This window comes from Notamacropus eugenii, chromosome X, assembly GCF_028372415.1.
Source record: "Notamacropus eugenii isolate mMacEug1 chromosome X, mMacEug1.pri_v2, whole genome shotgun sequence".
Lineage (NCBI taxonomy): Eukaryota > Metazoa > Chordata > Mammalia > Diprotodontia > Macropodidae > Notamacropus > Notamacropus eugenii.
In genome coordinates, this window is record NC_092879.1 from 97,436,299 (window position 1) to 97,454,796 (window position 18,498).

The 18,498-nt window shown below is 47.5% G+C and overlaps 1 protein-coding gene across 1 annotated transcript in view; it reads left to right on the forward strand.

The window, feature by feature from the left end:
- The first annotated feature begins 471 nt into the window (after positions 1 to 471).
- Positions 472 to 18,498, forward strand: part of TRPC5 (transient receptor potential cation channel subfamily C member 5) — a 72,529-nt gene continuing 54,502 nt past the window's right edge. The window contains exons 1-2 of the mRNA XM_072626576.1: positions 472 to 864; positions 14,761 to 15,282. Coding sequence (XP_072482677.1) covers positions 487 to 864; positions 14,761 to 15,282 — 900 coding nt within the window. The 5' untranslated portion in view covers positions 472 to 486. The remainder of the gene's footprint in view (positions 865 to 14,760; positions 15,283 to 18,498) is intronic.

Sequence of the window (18,498 nt, forward strand, 5' to 3'; positions counted from 1 at the left end):
TGCTGGGTCTACATCCAGCAGAGGTCCCAAGCCAGAGCTCACTTTGGTTACCTCGTTTGGGGGAAAGGAATGACAAGATGCTACCTGTCTTTCTCACCTTGCTCCTTTTTTCACACATGGAAAGATTAGATAGAGATACTGTACTGAAAACATGTTTCAGATTTTTCAGTCGAGAGAGTCTTGGCAACAGTCAAAAGATCCTGGAATCAGAGGCCCTGGGACCCAGTCCTGCCTCTGCCATTTACTCTCTATTAGACCCTGGGCAGTTTCTCAGTTTTCTTTTCTGTAAAATGAGGGGAGTTGCCCCGAGGGCCTCCTAGGTCACCTCTAACTCTACAATCTTGTATGATCTCAGTGACCAACTGGCCCCGAGATATCCCCTCCCTTTTGGGTCCACTCCCATTGTCATTGGAGGCCCTGAGACTCTTTGACACATGCCTGTTCTCCCTTTCTCTCCCCACCCAGGTTTCTATGCCATTATGAACCATGGCCCAACTTTACTACAAAAAGGTGAACTACTCTCCCTACCGGGACCGCATCCCACTGCAGATTGTGCGAGCAGAAGCTGAGCTCTCTGCGGAGGAGAAGGCCTTCCTCACTGCCGTGGAGAAGGGTGATTATGCCAGTGTGAAGCAGGTTCTGCATGAGGCCGAAATCTACTACAATGTCAACGTCAACTGCATGGACCCCTTGGGCCGCAGTGCCCTACTCATCGCCATAGAGAATGAGAACCTGGAGATCATGGAGCTGTTACTCAGCCACAGCGTCTACGTGGGTGACGCCCTGCTCTACGCCATCCGCAAGGAGGTGGTCGGGGCTGTGGAGCTGCTGCTCAGCTACCGCAAGCCCAGTGGTGAGAAACAGGTGAGGACCACCTTGGGGCATGAGGGGATGGGTACGGACTGCAACTTGGGACAGCAGGGGCCATTCAGTCCCAACCATGTTGCCCTGACTGCCTTCCTGTCCTTCCTCTCTCCTGCTTTCTCTGATTTCTCTCATCATTCACCCTCAGGAGGTGACTGAGACTGGCTTAGCCTCCTTTCCAGGAAGCTTGGCACAACTGGCAACTAGAGAAAAGCTGGTCTAGGGACAAGGCTGCGAGAGGATGGGGATGGGGACGTCCCCTTCTGGGAGTGGAAGCCTGGGAGAGTCCATGTATCACTTGGTAAAGTTCTCAATCCCTCTGTAGCTTTGTGCTTGATAAAGCTAGGATTTCTAATTCTGGATTGGAAGCTGACCAGAAATAAGGAGGTGATTGCCCCATAGGGTGCCCCCATCAAACCCCATCTGGAGGATTTGGTTCAGTTTAGGCTGGTAGAGGGCTTTGAAACCTTGCCATATGAGGATCGACAAAAGGAAGAGGGGAGAGGGGACCTGACGGTTGGTTTGAAATATTTGAAGAGTTGTCCCAGGGAAAAGGGATTCTGCTGGGCCCCAGAGAGCCAAACCAGGAACAAGAGGGAGATGCTGCCAAGAGGCAGATTTGGGCCTGAGATGTTAAGAAAACCTTTGGCCCAGTGAGAGTCAGCCCAAAGTGCGATGGGCTCCCCTTCATCTGGGCCTCCTAGCAAAGGCTAGATGGCTGCTTGACTGGGCTGTAGATGCCCACTAGATGCCCACTGAGACCCCTCAATTCTGGTTTGAAATTCAGGAACAAAGGTCAGTAACAAAGGCCTTTCAGCCTAGAAATAAACTTAGTGACCATCTCGGCTGACCTCTTCATCTTAGTCCAGAGAGGAGAAGGGACTTGCTCAAAGCCACACAGTGAGCTGGTTTTCTCAGCATTTCTTAGTGGGTTTAGTTTCCTATTGCGGGACTCTTCTCTGACCAGAGGCAGAAGGATAAATAAGGCAGTCAGTTGACCAGCCACAGAGAGGGGAAGAGGGAGAGAGACAGACAGACAGAGGAAACCTTCTGCTCACTTCCTTTGCTTTTCCTTGTGCCTCTCCATCCCCACCCTGCCATAGCTGGCTCCCTTATTTGACTAGAGACTTTAATCTTTGGGGTCAACATTCAGTATTCAATTCAACATTCAATAAGCATTTACCAAGTACCTACTATGTGCTTCCCACTGTGGTAGACACTGTGGATCCCAAACCAAAAAAGCCCTCAAGAAGCCTTTGCTCAAGTCCAGTGGCCTTTCTAAACTTCTCTAGAGATGCCAGCATTGTCTGCCTCTGCCCCTTCCCAGGGTTCTCTGGAGTCTGCCATCCTTACTCATTTGTCCATGACAGATGGCTTCGAATCCACACTGACTTCCCTGATGTGCTAGCAAAGCTGTCTCAACACCTCCACTGAGCGAGGCTTTATTCTGTTTAGGAATTTTGTAGAGTTTGCCAAAGAACAGCGAGCTCCAGGGCTGAAGCACTCAGGTACAGCTCTTGGTATCATCCTGAGCCCAAGGTAGAGAGCTGACATGGCAGGCTTCGGGAGAAAGGGTCTTCTAGAGACCACTCTTAGCTGTCTGCACTGAAAAGAAAAATTTCTTTTCCTTCCCTATGATTTGAAGGCACCTGATAGAAAAGGGCCCTCTAACGTCTAGAATGGAAGCAGTTCACTATATATATATTACAGAGGAAACTCTCAGACCGTTGCCCAAATCCCCAACCCAATCAAGCCACCATATAGCTAACTGCCAGTTTGGCTCTCCAGGGTCATTGAGTAGGCCAAGAGCTGGTCTTTATTCCAGGCTGACCAGGAGGATGACTTCAATTCTCTTATTTGATTTGACCATGGCAACCTAGGTCTACACCAAAAGAGCAAACTGAAGAGGGACCAGCTGGCTCTGAGAAGAGCCTCCCACATTGGGGGGGGGAGGGGGCAGGGAACAACACCTGTTCGGGATGGCCAGCCATGAACAGCTCTTGCTCTGAGGATAATGAGCCCCACTTCTATTGTACCTTAGACCTGGCCAGTCCAACAAGCACTTATTGATTTATCAAGGAGCCAGCCTTGGAATCAGGAAACCCTGCCTTTGAATCCCACCTCTGACAGACACAAGGACCAATCATCCAACCTCAAAGGGTCCCAGGCAACTCGAAGCTACAGATTTGTTAAGCTGGTATGCATCAGTGGAGGGAGTTTCCACACCAGGACATGAATTCAGCTGGCTCTGGATTCCCCAACCCCCTTTGGCCTCTCCTACCAAAAAAAAAATGTGTAAGGTGCTAGGCTAGGTTATAGAAATACAAAAAATACAAGAAGTTCTTGACCACAAGGAAGTTTTAATTTACTATGGGGAGAAATGATTAGTAAATACATATTAATTTCCTTACAACAACCCTGTGAAGTGGGTAACTTAGGTACAGTTATTCCCAGTTTATAGATGAAGAAACCGCGATTCCCAGACGTTAGTGACTTGGCCATCTAGTGAATCTCAGAACCCACTGGAACCCTAGAGAAAGGACCCTCCTGAGGAAGGGGAGACAAAGTCTGACTCTTAGAGGCAGGATCCTAATTCCAAGCCAAGGGCTGCTCCACTGGACCAGTGACCCATGTCATCGCCAAAGCTAGACTTGAAAATGAAGCTTCTCCTGCCCCTAGTCTGTTACTTCCCCAAAGCCAGCCTGGGGCTGAGACACTGATATCCAGTCCAGCTGTCATCACATACCACAGGTGCCATAGAGAAGGGAGATGGGCATTTACCTTTCGGCTCTCAGTGGGTCATTGATTGAGCAGGCTCTGTCTCATTGAAAACATGGCGGTCCCCGCTTGCCTGGCCTGCCAACCCAATCAAGCCACCATGTAGCTAATTGCCGATTTGGCTCTCCAGGGTCATTGAGTAGACCTAGAGAGCCATACTTACCAAAGGTCTGGGTGGGGGGCAGCTAATTGAAAACTTATTCTTCTCACCTGCTGATGGCCTCAGTGTTCACCATAACCCTTTCTCAACCCTTTTCCCATTTGCTCTTCACATGAGCCTACAATCCTGTGAGGATCGAGTCAGCAGCATTTAATGTAAGCTCCTTAAGGGACCAGCACCCAGGCCTGAGCAGGTGTTTAACACAAACTCTGTGTATTGAATTGATGGAAGTAGGACACGATCATCCCCACCTAATAGATAAGGAAATTGGGGCTCTGAGAGGTTGCGGCTCTCCCCAAAGTCACACAGCTAGTTCCTATTTGAAGCAAACCTCAAACCCATGGCCTCAGATCTCAAGCCTAGTACTCTTTCCAGTGTGTCTGGGTATGTTCACGCACAGTCATTTATTATAAACGCAGCAGTGGGAGGGATCTAGGAGTGACTGCAACAGAGTCATGGCCTTGACGTCTCTGGCCTCAGTGTCACTGCTCAAGCTTTCCCTTCTTTCCTCTACCTCTCTGAATTCAGGCTGCCTTTCAAAATGCAAACCAAGTGTTGCCTCCTCTAGGAAGTTCTCCCTGGTTGCTCCAGCCTTGGGAATGAGTTCTGCCTTTTGGTGTTCTTTCTGAGCTCAGAATCTCTCTGGTTTACAAGACTGATTATTGAATCACAGATTTAGACTTGGAAGGGACCTTAGAGGGCATCAGATCCCACCAGTTCATTATACAGATGTGGAAACTGAGGCAGGCAGAGGTGAGATGACTTTCTCTGGATCACACAGGTAGGCGCTGTCTGAGGCTGCATTGAACTTGGGTCTTCCGGACCAGCACTCTGGCCACTGTATCAGTCAGAGCACTGACATTGGAATCAGGCAGCCTGTTTTGGATCTCAGCTCCGGTGGCTGTGATCTCTGTGGCCTTGGATGAGTCACTGAACCTTTCTGGTCCTCAGTTCCTTCATCCAAACCAGGGATATTATTTAAACCTTGAAAGGCTGCATAAAGTGATCTCTAACTAAGCACATCTCAGCTTAAGATCTTCTTGCTTAAAATAATCATTTAAGGTAGTGTAGTTTTCTCACAATCCAATCCACCAAGATTTATTGAGTTCCCACTGTTTACCTGCACTGTGCTAGGCTCCACAGATTCAAAGACCAGGGGGCACTGGGGAGACAACATATACACAGATATTTTTTTAAAATAGTAAATAATTTGAGGGGCTAGGGTATGGGGATCATAAAAGACCTTATATAAGAGATGGCTGAGCCTTGAAAGGAGGTAAGGAAGCTAAGACAGAGGGGAGAAGGGAGGACATTCCAGGCATGAAGTGAGAGGTAGGAGTAGGGAGGAGGTCCACCTTTGCAAAAGTATGGTGGTGGGAACTGAAATATCATATTGAGTAACAAGTAGATCATAAAGTATCTGATGAGAAGGAATATGACCCCATTAGGATTTTGCATTGGTGTAGCCTGGAGGCCATAGGAGGAGCCTCTGAAGCTTTTGGAGGGGGAGAGTGATGTGGTCAGACCCATGCACATGGCAGTTCTGTGGAGGATTGTCTGTATCCCCCATGGGACCTCACTTTCCCCAGTCCTGGCACATAATAAGCACTTAGTAAATGTTTGTTGACTGCCCCATAAAGAAGGGTCAGGCAGCTACCACCATCCTGTAGCACTGCTCTTTCCTCTGGGAGGCTAATAGGCCCTAAGCCATGGGTGGCAAGAAGTAGGGGGCAAAGAGTAGCAGGGGGCAGGAGAACAAAGCACAGGAGGCCCAAGAGGAAGAGGAGAAGGAGGAAGAAGAATACATTCTGCCATGGTCAGGACACACTATCCTCAGCTTGTTGTAAATGCAGCTGCTCTTTCTAAGCCAAGAAATAGTAAGTGGTATCAGAGGAAGGGAAATTATGTGGGGAAAACATTTTCTTTTCCTGAGGTGGTGAAGGGAAAATAGATGATTAAATAGAGGAGATCACCAAAACGTTCAAGGACCTTTGTGGGGACTCAGCCCCTGGACCGTGGGAAGAAACCCTTCCACAACTGAGCAGTGGCACGCAGATACAACTTAAGCCACAGAACGTGCTTTTTTAAAAAGTGCTTTAGCCAACCCCGTAATTTCTTCTTGGCCACAGTGTCCCCACAAATCGCCTGCTCATGTCAACTTGCTGAGCAGAGACCTGTTGGCAGCCTGAAGTCTCCTGAGAAGGCAGCCATGCTCTTTGTTCTTTTGAGAGACCCACCATGGCCCAGACTGATGCTACCTCTCCCAAAAGTCAATCCTGGAAGGCAGAGTCCAGCAAATGGGGCTCCCAGTGGGAAACCTATGACTGTTGCTACTTGGAAGAAGCAAAAGGCAGCTTCCTGCCCTCATTGAGGTCATAGGGTTATAGGCCCAGAGCTAGTAGGGCCCTTAAAGGTCATCTGTTCCAACTTCATGTCATGACCCAAGTTAGGGACCTAGAGCTCCTGTCTGGGATGAAAAAGGGAAACGCCTTGCCTGGAGTTACACGGGTGAGTAGGGGAGTCTGAATTTGAACCCAAGCTTTCTGAATCTATGTCTGGCATTTTGGGCTTATTTTTTTTACTTTTATTGAATTAAAAAGACCTTTACAATGACCTTGTCAGGTAGGTCTTAAAAGTAATGCTATCCCATTTTATAGGTGAAGAAACTGAAGTCTATTAGATGAGAATTCTGCAGCTTTTCCTAATAAAAAGAAAATTAACAAAAGAGACATAAAAAGTCCTAAATTTTCTTTTAAATATATATTTATTTTTCAGTTCTCAACATTCACTTCCACAAGAATTTGAATTCAAAATTTTCTTCCCATGTCTCCCCACCCCCCATCCCAGGACACCATGCACCCCTCCACCCCTTTCTCCAGTCTGTCCTCCCTTCTCTTACACCCCTCTTCTTCCATTCCCTTCCCTTCTATTTTCCTGTAGGGCAAAATAGATTTCTATACCCCACTGCCTGTATATCTTATTTTCCAGTTGCATGCTAAAACAATTTTTAACATTCATTATTAAAGCTTTGAGTTCTATATTCTCTCCCTTCCTCCCTCCCCACCCACCCTCATTGAGAAAACAAGCAAGTCACTGTAGGTCATATATGTGTAAGAATGCAAAAGACTTCCATAATAGTTATGTTGGGGAAAGACTAACCACATTTCCCTCTGTCCTATCCTGCTCTTCATTTTTTCCGTTCTCTCCCTTGACCTGTCCTCCCACAATAATGTTTGCTTCTGATTATTCCTTTCCCCAATTTGCTGTCCCTTCTATTATCTTCCCTCTCCTATCCCCTTCTCCCCTGCCTTCCTGCAGGATAAAATAGATTTCCACATCCAATTGAGTGTGCATGTTATTCGCTCCTTAAGCCAAATCCCATGAGAGTAAGGCTCATTTACTTTCTTTTATCTTCCCCTCCATTGTAAAAGCTCTTTCTTGCCTCTTTTATGTGAGATGATTTGCTACATTCTGACTCTCCCTTTCGCTTATTCCTTGTACATTCCACTCAATAGTAAATTTTAATTTTTTTAGGTATTCTCCCTTCATATTCAGCTCACTCTGTATCCTCTATGTATATTTATATACATACACACATACATCTATGTACACATACAAACCTACATACATATAATATACACACACATACATACCCATACATACCTACACACACATATATGTGTGTGTATGTGTGTATGTATTCCCTTTAATGAACCTAATGCTGAAAAGGGTCTCATGAGTTACAAATAGCATCTTTCCATGTAGGAATGTAAACAGTTCAACTTTAATGAGTTCCTTAGGGCTTCTCTTTCCTGTTTACCTTTTCATGTTTCTCTTGATTCTTATATTTGAGAGTCAAATTTTCTATTCAGCTCTGGTCTTTCAACAAGAATGCTTGGAAGTCCTCTATTTCACTGAAATTCCACTTTTTCCCCTGAAGTATTATACTCAATTGTGCTGGGTAGGTGATGCTTGGTTTTAATCCTATCTCCTTTGACCTCTGGAATATCCTTTGATCCCTTAGTGTGGAAGCTGCTAAATCCTGTGTTATCCTGATTGTATTTCCACAATACTCGAATTTTTCTTTCTGGCCTGCTTGTAATATTTTCTCCTTGACTTGAGAACTCTGGAATTTGGCTCCAATATTCCTAAGAATTTTCCTTTTGGAATCTATTTCAAGAGGTGGTCAGTGAATTCTTTCCATTTCTATTTTACCTTCTAGTTCTAGACTATCAAGGCAGTTTTCCTTGATAATTTCTTGGAAAATGATGTCTAGGCTCTTTTTTTATCAAGGTTTTCAAGTAGACAAATAATTTTTAAATTATTCCTCCTGGATCTATTGTCCAGGTCAGTTTTTTTTCCAATGAGATATTTCACATTATCTTCCATTTTTTTCATTCTTTTGGTTTTGCTTTGTGATTTCTTGGTTTCTCATAAAATCATTAGCCTCCATCTGTTCCATTCTAATTTTTAAAGAACTATTTTCTTCAGTGAGCTTTTGAACCTCCTTTTCCATTTGGCCAATTCTGCTTTTTAAGGCATTCTTCTCCTCATTGGTTTTTTGGACTTCTTTTGCCATTTGGGTTAGTCTATTTTTAAAGGTGTTGTTTTCTTCAGCATTTTTTTGGATCTCCTTTAGCAAGCTGTTGACTAGCTTTTCATGATTTTCTTGTGTCACTCTCATTTCTCTTCCCAATTTCCTCCACCTCTCTTACTTGATTTTCAAAATCTTTTTTGAGCTCTTCCATGACCTGAGTCCATTGCATTTTTTTTGGAGTTGTTGGATGTAGAAGCCTTGACCTTGCTGTCTTCCTCTGATGATATGCTTTGCTCTTCCTCATTCGAAAGGATGGGAGAAAATACATTTTCACCGAGAACGTAACCTTCTATAGTCTTATTTTTCTCTTGTTGGGGTGTTTTCTCAGCCAGTTACTTGACTTTTGAGTCCTTTGTCAAGTAGAGGGTATACTACCCTTTCAGAGGTTTTGTGAAGCTATTCTCTGAGATATCTCTAGGGACCTGTAAGTTCTCAGTTCCTCCAGGGTGGCATAATCAAGGGAGAGGAGTTTACTCCTCTCATGGCCTGAACTTTGGTCTGTGAACAACCACAAGCACTCTTTTTTGTCCTGGAACTGTAACTATGATTCCCTCTCCAAAGCCACCACCAGCTCTACCACACCAGAGTTCCTCTTCACCCATGGACCACTGCTCAGGACTGAGACCAAGATCACCTGCTCAATTCCCCCAGGGTCTTTAGGCTGAGGGCTCCAAAAGTGGATGCTGGTGCCACAGTGACTGCCACCATCCTGGGGCTGGGGCTGGAGCCAGATCATGCTCCCCTCTCACCCAGGTAAAAGAGTTTTCTTACTGACCTCTGAAGCAGCCTTTGGCATTTGTGGGTTGAGAAATTTGGGAACAGCAGTTGCCCATGATTCAGTGCCCTGAAACCTGTTCCAGTCCTGTCCGTGCCATGCTGTGCACCAAGACTGGGCTGTACTCCACTCTGAGCCTGGTGCAATAGACCTTTCCTGTCGGCCTTCTAGGCTATCTTGGGCTGGGAATCTCTTTCTCTTTATCATTTTGTGGCTTCTGCTGCTCCAGAATTTGTTTAGAGTCATTTTTTTTAGGAATTTTATGAACTATTGGGGGAGAGCTAGAGGAGGTTCATCCTTTTCCTCTGCCATCTTGGCTCCACCCCTAAAACCCTAAATTTTCAAAAGATTATGGGAAATTTCTGAGAAATTCAGGCAGCCCTGTGGGGCCAGAAGAGCAGGCAGGCAGTGGCCAATGTAAGGGTAGTCTAGCAGGCCATACTGAGCTTCAGGAGCAGGGCTCTGGGGAGGGGGGAAAGAGGCAGGACTCCAGACCAGAGCCAAAGGATTGAACTAGACATGACCGAAGGGCCTTCTAGCTCTACCATCAGAGGCAGCTTGGATTGGTGATTATTAATAAGAGGTAACCATGATCTATTGTGAGCACTTGCCAGATCAGATTTTCTCCCTTCCATATTTTCTCTCCCTTCATAATATTTGCTCACTCCTCCACAAGGAATCGGTACAGGTCCCCACCAACCTCTTGCCTCTCCTTCCCATCGGCTCCATCTTCTACTGGGGTTCCACCGCCCCACCAGGGTTTCCAAAGCATGGTTCTGCTCCTGTCACAAACACCCTGCCCACAAAGTGTCAGGTACCTCCTAGTGACTCTAGGAGAAAAGATAAAGGCCAAACCCCCAAAAACTCTCTAGAATACAGAGCTCAGTCTAACAGGCTGAATGTCAAAAAGGGCGAGCACAAAGTCTGAAAGTTAGGGTCCAAAACCCAACGTGACCAGTACAAGCTGAGGGCAGTATTCTGAAAAGGATACCTGGGAGTCTCACTGGACTGCAAGCATTTCTCTGAGGCCTGGCCTCAAGGAGCTCCAGATCCTGTGAAAGAGACAGCATACATGAACACACATACACGTCCATCTAGGGTCAGGGATAGGTAAACCACATCCAAAGCACATTAAAGGGAAGGGGCCACCAGATGGGGCAGGTAGGGTGACATGACTAAGCCAGGGACATCAGTGTCTCTGTTGGGTGGCATGGTGCCCCATTACCAACAGACAGCAATATGCCTGGCACATGGCTGGCAGTTTATCTGAGACTCTGGGAACTTATACCTTTCACCATCACCACCTCTCATCTCCAGTTTCTTCCTTCCCCACAAACAGACTGGCCTCCCAACCTATAAAACCCCTCCCTCAAGCTGCCATCTCAAGTTGTCTCCTTGTCACAGCAGAGATTCTCAAAAAAAGTCATCTTCATCCCATTTCTCTACTTCCTGCCACATGTTCACTCCTCACTCCTTCCTCCCTTGCAGGCTGGCTGTGAACCCCAGCACCCAGTGAAGCTTGGCCTCAACTCCACAGATCGCCAGAAATCCTTAAGTCAGCCTTGGATGTTCAGAACCCTCCCCCTCCCTCGGCCTTCTCTCCCCTAACTGCAGGGTAGGGTGCTCAGCTCTGCCCAGAGCCTTCCATTCTAGAGGGCAGAGAGTGGACTTCGTACCTTCCATCTGCAGCTCTGCTTGACCTCAATTCCACACCACTCCCCACCCTAGTTCCCCCCACACATACACACAATTTCCTCCTGTAGTCTTCCCCATTAGGTTGTTAGGGGCAGCTTGGTGGTGCCATAGTGCACAGAGCATTGGGCCTGGAGTCAGGAAGACCTGAGTTCAAATCCAGCCTCAGGTAAGTCCTAGCTGTGTGACCCTGGGCAAGTCACTTCACTGTGTTTGCCTCAGTTTCCTCATCTGTACAATGAGCTGGAGAAGGAAATAGCAAACCACTCCAGTATCTCCGCCAAGAGAACCCCCAGTGGTATCACAGAGAGTCATACATGACTGAACAACAACAAATTAGATTGGAAGGTCCTTGAGGGCAAGGACTGTATTTCTTTTCCTTCTTTTTATTCCTAGCAATTAGCACATTGCTGGGTATATCGGAAGTGCTTGATATGTCTTTGTTGAATTTGAACTTAACTCCTATGGCTCCTTCTTCCTTAGCTACTATGGCAGCGCCTCCTGATGCCCCAGGAGACTCACTAGTACCATCAGTCACAGAGGAGTGGCTGATCTATATTGGTGGAGAGTTTCCACACCTCGAGTTCCTTACACTGTTGAGAGGAGCAGCTCAGATACGTCATCAGTCTTTATGCCCACAGAATAGAGTGTAAACATTTCTTTGCCTTGCTAGAGAACACTGACCTTTGGCTTTATTGGGAGGCGTTGTTGGGGGAGGGGATTCTGCCTGCCCCACTGCTCTGGCTAGCTGCCCGTCAGGCTGGAAGTCCCCAGAAGCAGGCTGGGAAGAGGATCCTGGTAAACAAAGGTCGTATGTCAGGTGCATTGTGGGGAATTTGGTGGGCCTAACCAGCCTCTGATTGCCCATTCCTTCGACAATAAATCCGTTCCACAGAGACTGGGAACAATAGGGTCCTTGAGAATTCCAATTAGAAATATGTGTCAGTTAATCACAATAACCTTTCTATAATTTGCTTTACATATTAGCCTCCTGTGTGAGCCTCACCACAGCCCTGTCAGGTGGGTACAACCCGGTATTGTTAACCCCACTTTACAGATGAGGAAACTGAGGCAGACAGGTTCAGCAACTTACCCAGGGTCATGCAGACAGTAAGTATCAGAAGTGAACATGGGTGATTCAAGGTCCAGATGGCTATTATTAGGACTACTTGAGAAAAGTGACCTTGGGAGAATTCTGGACAGTCTGTGGGAGTGGGGGAGATGGTATCTTCCTCCATTCCCATCTGTCACCAGAATTGAGCTGAGATCTAAGAGAAGCCACCTCAAGCCCAAGCTTATTCTGTCTGTATCGTCACAGATAGGTGACATCAGAGTGACATCAGGGACAGCTGCCTGCCCCTGGGTTTGAGCATTTAACACCAGGCATCTATTAAGTGACTGCTGTATGCTAGTCAGTCAACAAGCATTTATCAAGTGCCTACTATGTGCCAGGTACTATGTCAAGCCTGGGGAAACAAAAAAGAGCAAACAAAAAATAAAAAAAAGAGTCCCTGCCCTCCAGGAGCCCCCAAGCCAAAGGGGGAGAAACCCTGCAACCAATGGCTGCCAACAAGTCATAGACAGGGTGACGTGGAAGAAGTGCCCAGAAAGGGGGCTGGGGAAAGGCCTCCCGTGGAATCTGGAGAAGGAAGCCAGGAGGTGGAGGTGAGGACAAAGAGACAGCCCCAAAAGGGCCCCAAGTCAGTAAATGGGGTGTCATGTTGGAGGAGCAGCTGGAGGGCCGCTGCTGGATCATAGACTGCAAAGAAGGGAAGGGAGAAGCAGCTCCGGAAAACCTTTCAGCGCCCCCAGAACATTTTTCAGTTGATCCTGGAGTCCCAAGGGAGACACTGGAGCTTGAATGGGGGTGGCCTTGTATTCGATAGGATGGAGGAGTCCCATTCCAAACTCCCAAAGGCCCCAAAGCGAGGCTGGAAAGGAAAGGCCTCCCATTCATCCCCATGGCTCACCTTGGTCTGAGCCCCCAAACTGAGCAACCGCCCCCCCACACACACCATTGGCCACAAGCTCCTCCACACTATTGTTTTTTTCTTCTCAGAAGTCAATTTCTAATGGGAGACCAGAAGCACATGGTATGACTTGCAGTCCTGAGAGAAAGCAAACTGCATTAGAAAATAATCCAATCCAATTCCCCACCTGACCCCAATCTGACCCTCAAGTGGGTGCTCGCAATCGCAGAGCTGGCCCTAGGCATTGAGGGAGCAGACCGTCATCTCCATGGCATATTGAAGAGACAGGAAATGAGAGCTAAAAGTTAGGCCTGGAAGAACAGTGGAGACTAAGTCATGGCGTGGTGCTTATATGTACCGTCTCTCCTACTGGGGTCCAGAATTCCTGTCTTCGCTTGTCTAATAATCACTTATTTAACACCAAACATCTGCTACATGCTAGGCACTATGCTGGACACTGGGGACAGAAAGACCAGAGCCAGGCACCGGGAAAGGGATGAGAGCCTAATCTCTGGGGAAGCCCATGGTCAAGTGTAAGGATTGCTACTTGTGGCACTTTGTGGTCACTTCTGCTCATCCTCATAGTGACCTTGTGACAATAGCAAGAAGTCAGTATTATTATCACTACCCTTTATGGGTGTTATGCCATGACCGAGCAAAGTAAGGGGAGAGCGGGCATGACGAGCTCTCTTCTCCAAGTGGCCCTCTCCAAGGCAGGGCTGGCTCCCTGCTCCTGCACATTTGTTCTGGGGGAGGCCCACAAAGTTCGCTCTGGAGTCTGGGCTGCTTTAACTCTTTCTTGCTGGTCTAGAAACTCCCATATTTGGGCTGAGAAAACCTGGGTTCAAATCACAACCCTACCCCCTACTCCCTATATGACATTGGGCAAATCACTTCTATCTGGGCCCAGATTCCTTGCCTGTAAAGTGACAGGGCTGGACTAGGTAACCTGAGATCTAGGTCAGAAGTGTGTGATACCCTGATCTGTGCCCTCTCTCACCCTTTTGGAAAAGCAAATACAGTGCTAAGCTTCAGAATATACATTATGAACCATGGCAACCCCCCAAACAGCAGCCATTCCATCCCTGGAGGCCTTGCTTAAGGCCACCTCCTCTTCCAGGCTTTGCTTACCTCCTATAGCCAGGCCAACACCACTGGCTGAGGTCACCCATTTGGCACTGCCTTCCATCATGATGCCATCACCCCTCCTGTGGCATGAGACGGATGTCGTCTTTGCTCTGAAGACCTGGCTAGGAATTTTGGCTCTGGCTCCTGTTATGGGACCATGAGCAAGCCATGGCATCACTCTGAGGTTCCTCACTGGCCCAAAGTGAATACATCCCTCATAAAGCTGGAGCAAAGGAAAGCGTCCCTTCTCTGGCCTGAGAGCTATGTCCTCTTCTGTGAAGGACATTGGAATGAGATGGGCCCTTCCTTCTGCATAGCCTGTGATTTCTACCTATGGAGTAAGCTTCTCCTAGGATTGCAGCCCACTTGAAAGATGGAAAAACTGAGGCCCAGAGAGATTAAGTGCTCTACTTAAGATTATACCAATAGCAAATAAAACTGGGGCAGGGACTCTTAACATGGCATCCACTATGGCAGCTGAAATGGTGCTTCACTCATGGTAAGAGTTCAGAGGGTACTGGTTGACTCATGTAGTTTGTGTCCATTTTCCTGATGGTAGATATAAGTGCAAATGTTACACACACACACACACACACATATGCATACACAAAGACATACACACACATACACAGACCCACACATACACACACATACACGGACACACACACACACACACACACACACACTCACAAACACACACACTTTACCACCACACTCTGGGCCCTCATTGAACATGTACCTCTCTCATCAAGTCTTGATCTTAACAATTCTTGCTGCTTCTCCCTTGTCTCCCTAGGTTCCCACTCTGATGATGGACACCCAGTTCTCAGAGTTCACCCCAGATATTACGCCTATCATGCTGGCTGCCCACACCAACAACTATGAGATAATCAAATTGCTTGTCCAACGCCGGGTCACCATCCCACGGCCCCACCAGATTCGCTGCAATTGTGTGGAGTGCGTGTCCAGCTCAGAGGTGGACAGCCTACGGCACTCACGCTCCCGCCTCAACATCTACAAGGCCCTGGCCAGCCCCTCACTCATCGCCCTGTCCAGCGAGGACCCCATCCTGACTGCCTTCCGCTTGGGGTGGGAGCTCAAGGAGCTCAGCAAGGTGGAGAATGAGTTTAAGACTGAGTATGAGGAGCTCTCTCAGCAGTGCAAGCGCTTTGCCAAGGACCTCCTGGACCAGGCCCGCAGCTCCCGGGAGCTAGAGATCATCCTGAACCATCGCGATGACCATGCCGAGGACCTAGACCCCCAGAAGTGCCATGACCTGGCCAAGCTAAAGGTGGCAATCAAGTATCACCAGAAAGAGGTAAGGAGAAGGTACCCACTGGTTTCTGGTAGGCTTTGGTGCCCTGTGCCCAGAAGGCTGAGATGCCCAGGCACCACCTTGTGTCCACATTGTAGCTTGAGGTCTGAGCTACATCTTCTGAATGGCTTGGCCTAACCTTGCCAAGTTGACTCACTTCTCAGGCCCTGCCCTCTGCTGCCTGTTCACTGCCACCACTGCCACTGCCACCATTTGCTCTATAAGCAGGGTCATCTGTCCGGAGTAATTGCTCTGCCTGCAGCTCACCTGGGAGGCTCTCCAGGCCATCTTTGGGCTCTACCTGGGCTGACTTTTTCCATGGGCTGGCTTTGGCCTCGAGCATTTCCCAGACCCTGCTCAGGTATGGCTTAGTTCTTGCTGCTGCTTGGTGCCACATTCACTTGGGGTGAGCACAGAACTTCTTTGCCACCTGTCTGGATGCCTGCCTCCCTTCTACAGCTCAGGGCAAATCACCCCAGAGTAGTCGTGCCTCCCCACTCCCTGAATGTTTGTGTCCAGATAAAGCCAGGTTCAAAATGATCATTTGCCGGTAGGCGTCAAGGGGAAAAGCCATCCCCATAAAGGTGGGCTGGGGTGGGGACTGGGCAGTGGTAAGGCCATCAGCGCCTATAGTCACTTAGGTGATGGGTGGATTTGTTTATGACTTACAGGCTACTTGTAGAGAGAAGAAAAGTCTCTTTTAAAATATCTGCTTTGTTGATGCTCTCTGGCATTCCCAGGAACCTCTCCTGCCCTTCCATATTGACAAAGGAATGATTCTGTACAAACATTTGTGAGCTGACTCCATCTGACATTAGACACAGCATTCCTCCCTCACTGTTCCCCGCTTTTCTACTCTAGGGATGGAGATAGGTTTTATTAGCTGAGTGGACCCATTTTTCAGTGTAGACATTGAAATAGTTCCTTCCAAGCTACTTATTTCCCTCCTCATCTTTTCATATCAATCTTCCTCCATCTCTCTAAAGTCCTCATAATTTGTCATTTCTAACTGCACAATGAGATTCCAATATGTTGACATGCCCTGGTTTGCTCCGCCATTCTCCAGTTGATAGGGACTCACTCTTGCTACTTCTTTACCACCAGTGTTTTGTTTCTATATTTGATTCCCTTGGTGTGTTTGCCCAGTAGTGGGATCACTGAGGCAAAGAATGGAAACAGTTGAGTCACTTTTGATCCATCATTCCAAGCTGATATCCAGAACGATCGGGTTAGTTCACAGCTACACCAACAATGTATCAGTGTGGCTGTCTTCTCACAGTCTCACCACCAGTTGCAGTTCTCATTTTTTTAATCATCTTTGCCATTTGCAGAGTATGGGATTTCAGATCATTTTCTTAATCCCAGACTGGTAGAGATATTTATTCATGGCTTTTGCCCAAACCTGGTGCCCATGACTTCACTAAGGTAGTGATCAGCCTTAGAACATTAGTGTTGTTAGAGGTCAGGACCCTGGTCAGTGGCCCTCATTCACACCCATGCCCTGGGGACAGTTCTGGTTGACAGAAGTTGATGGGAACTAGAATCTGAAAGATTGGACCAACTGGGAACTTACTGTGGATTACCACCTCTCTTTCCCTTGGTGTAAGGAGACCACCTTAACTATGCATACTCTTTTCAGAGTTAAAACACTTGATATCTAACTAATCTCACCAGGCAGCATTCAGTCTATTTTCCAGCTGATTGCCCATTAGCCAGAGGACCTCTCAGCCTCTCCTGACCTCAGACTCCCCACTTACTGGGATCCTCTTGTTTCCTGGCATCCATGTCACTGTGGGCTAATTAATCTAGCCTATATTCCTTTCCCTCCAACTCTCAGCATTTTTATTTGTCATTTCTCTTTCCCCCATTGGTCTCTCTCATATCTGAATGCTCCTTAAAATGAATGCCAAGCCTCACCATCCGTGTTTGGCATGGTTCCTAAGTCTTGCCTTACTTATTTACTCAGAGGAAGGAGCGCTGGTCTCTGAATCCAGCTTTCACAGCTTCCCAAGATGGTTCTGAGCTCTACTTCCCCCCCCCCCATACTATACCAGTCAGTAAACTCTTATTAAATGCCTACTATGTGCAGGCACTGTGCCACACACAACCACAAGTTAATCCTCTTAAAGCTTTGTGATTCCAGGGGCTGTTTCCTCTCTGGTCCCAGAGACAATCCCTCAGACCAAGAAGCAACACCCTCTTACTGGAGTGAAGTGACTGGGTCAGAGGAGGAGGATGCTGAAAATGGCAAAGAAAATGAAACATTCATATAGTAACCCTCCTTGTGCACATATGCCAATCATGGTTTTTGTGCCATTGCCACTAACAGTTTTTTTAGGACATGTTGCATGTTTGCAACAATAGGTACTTGCCCCCCAGGGGCCAGATGAAATTGAAAATTGTGAAGAAGAGATGCTCTGTTGTTCAAGTGATGATCCATTTCACCTGGTTTAGGATTCCCTGACAGCCCTTGAACGCCATTGAGCCTTAGTGAAGGGATCCTAGCACTGGCTGCTTACTCCTGCCCAGGTCCTCTCTGGAAGGGCCTTGCTCAGAGCTCCCTTGGCTATATTCTGAGGCTTTTCACCTAGGGGTCCTGCTAGGAGTCAGGGGAGAACAGCTGGGGAGCCACTATGACAAGAATTGTCTCAGAGAATTGGCTAATCAGGGAGCACTTTTCCTCCCCCAGCCTTTACCGCCACTCCTCTCAGGACAGTTCTGGAACAGCCTTTGCTTGCTTGTGGGTGAAGCCTGGCTCACAGTCACAGCTTGGGAGCAACAAGATTTTCCAAGTCACTCAGTGGTAGAGAGCTTCTCTTTCATATTGTTTTTCAATGAAACCCTTGATATGGACCACGGATTTAGGCTGTTCCTTCTTTGAAATCTCAGAACAAAGGAGGCAAAGCATCTGGAAGCTAGAGAGAGGGCATGACACCTTGGGAAATCCACACGAGTGCCTGTGGCCCTCGGGCACACATGCACGCATGCACACGCCACACATGCCCAACATGCGTATGCACAATACACTCACACATGCGCACACACATGCACACACACACACACACACACACACACACACACACGAGAAAACCTATAGTCCAGAAGTTGAGATGGAAGGGACCTCGAAGGCCATCCAGCCTCCTCATTTTATAAGGGAGGATCACACAGGAAGTCAATGTAAGAACTGGGATTTGAACTCAGAGTCCTCTGACTTCTGAG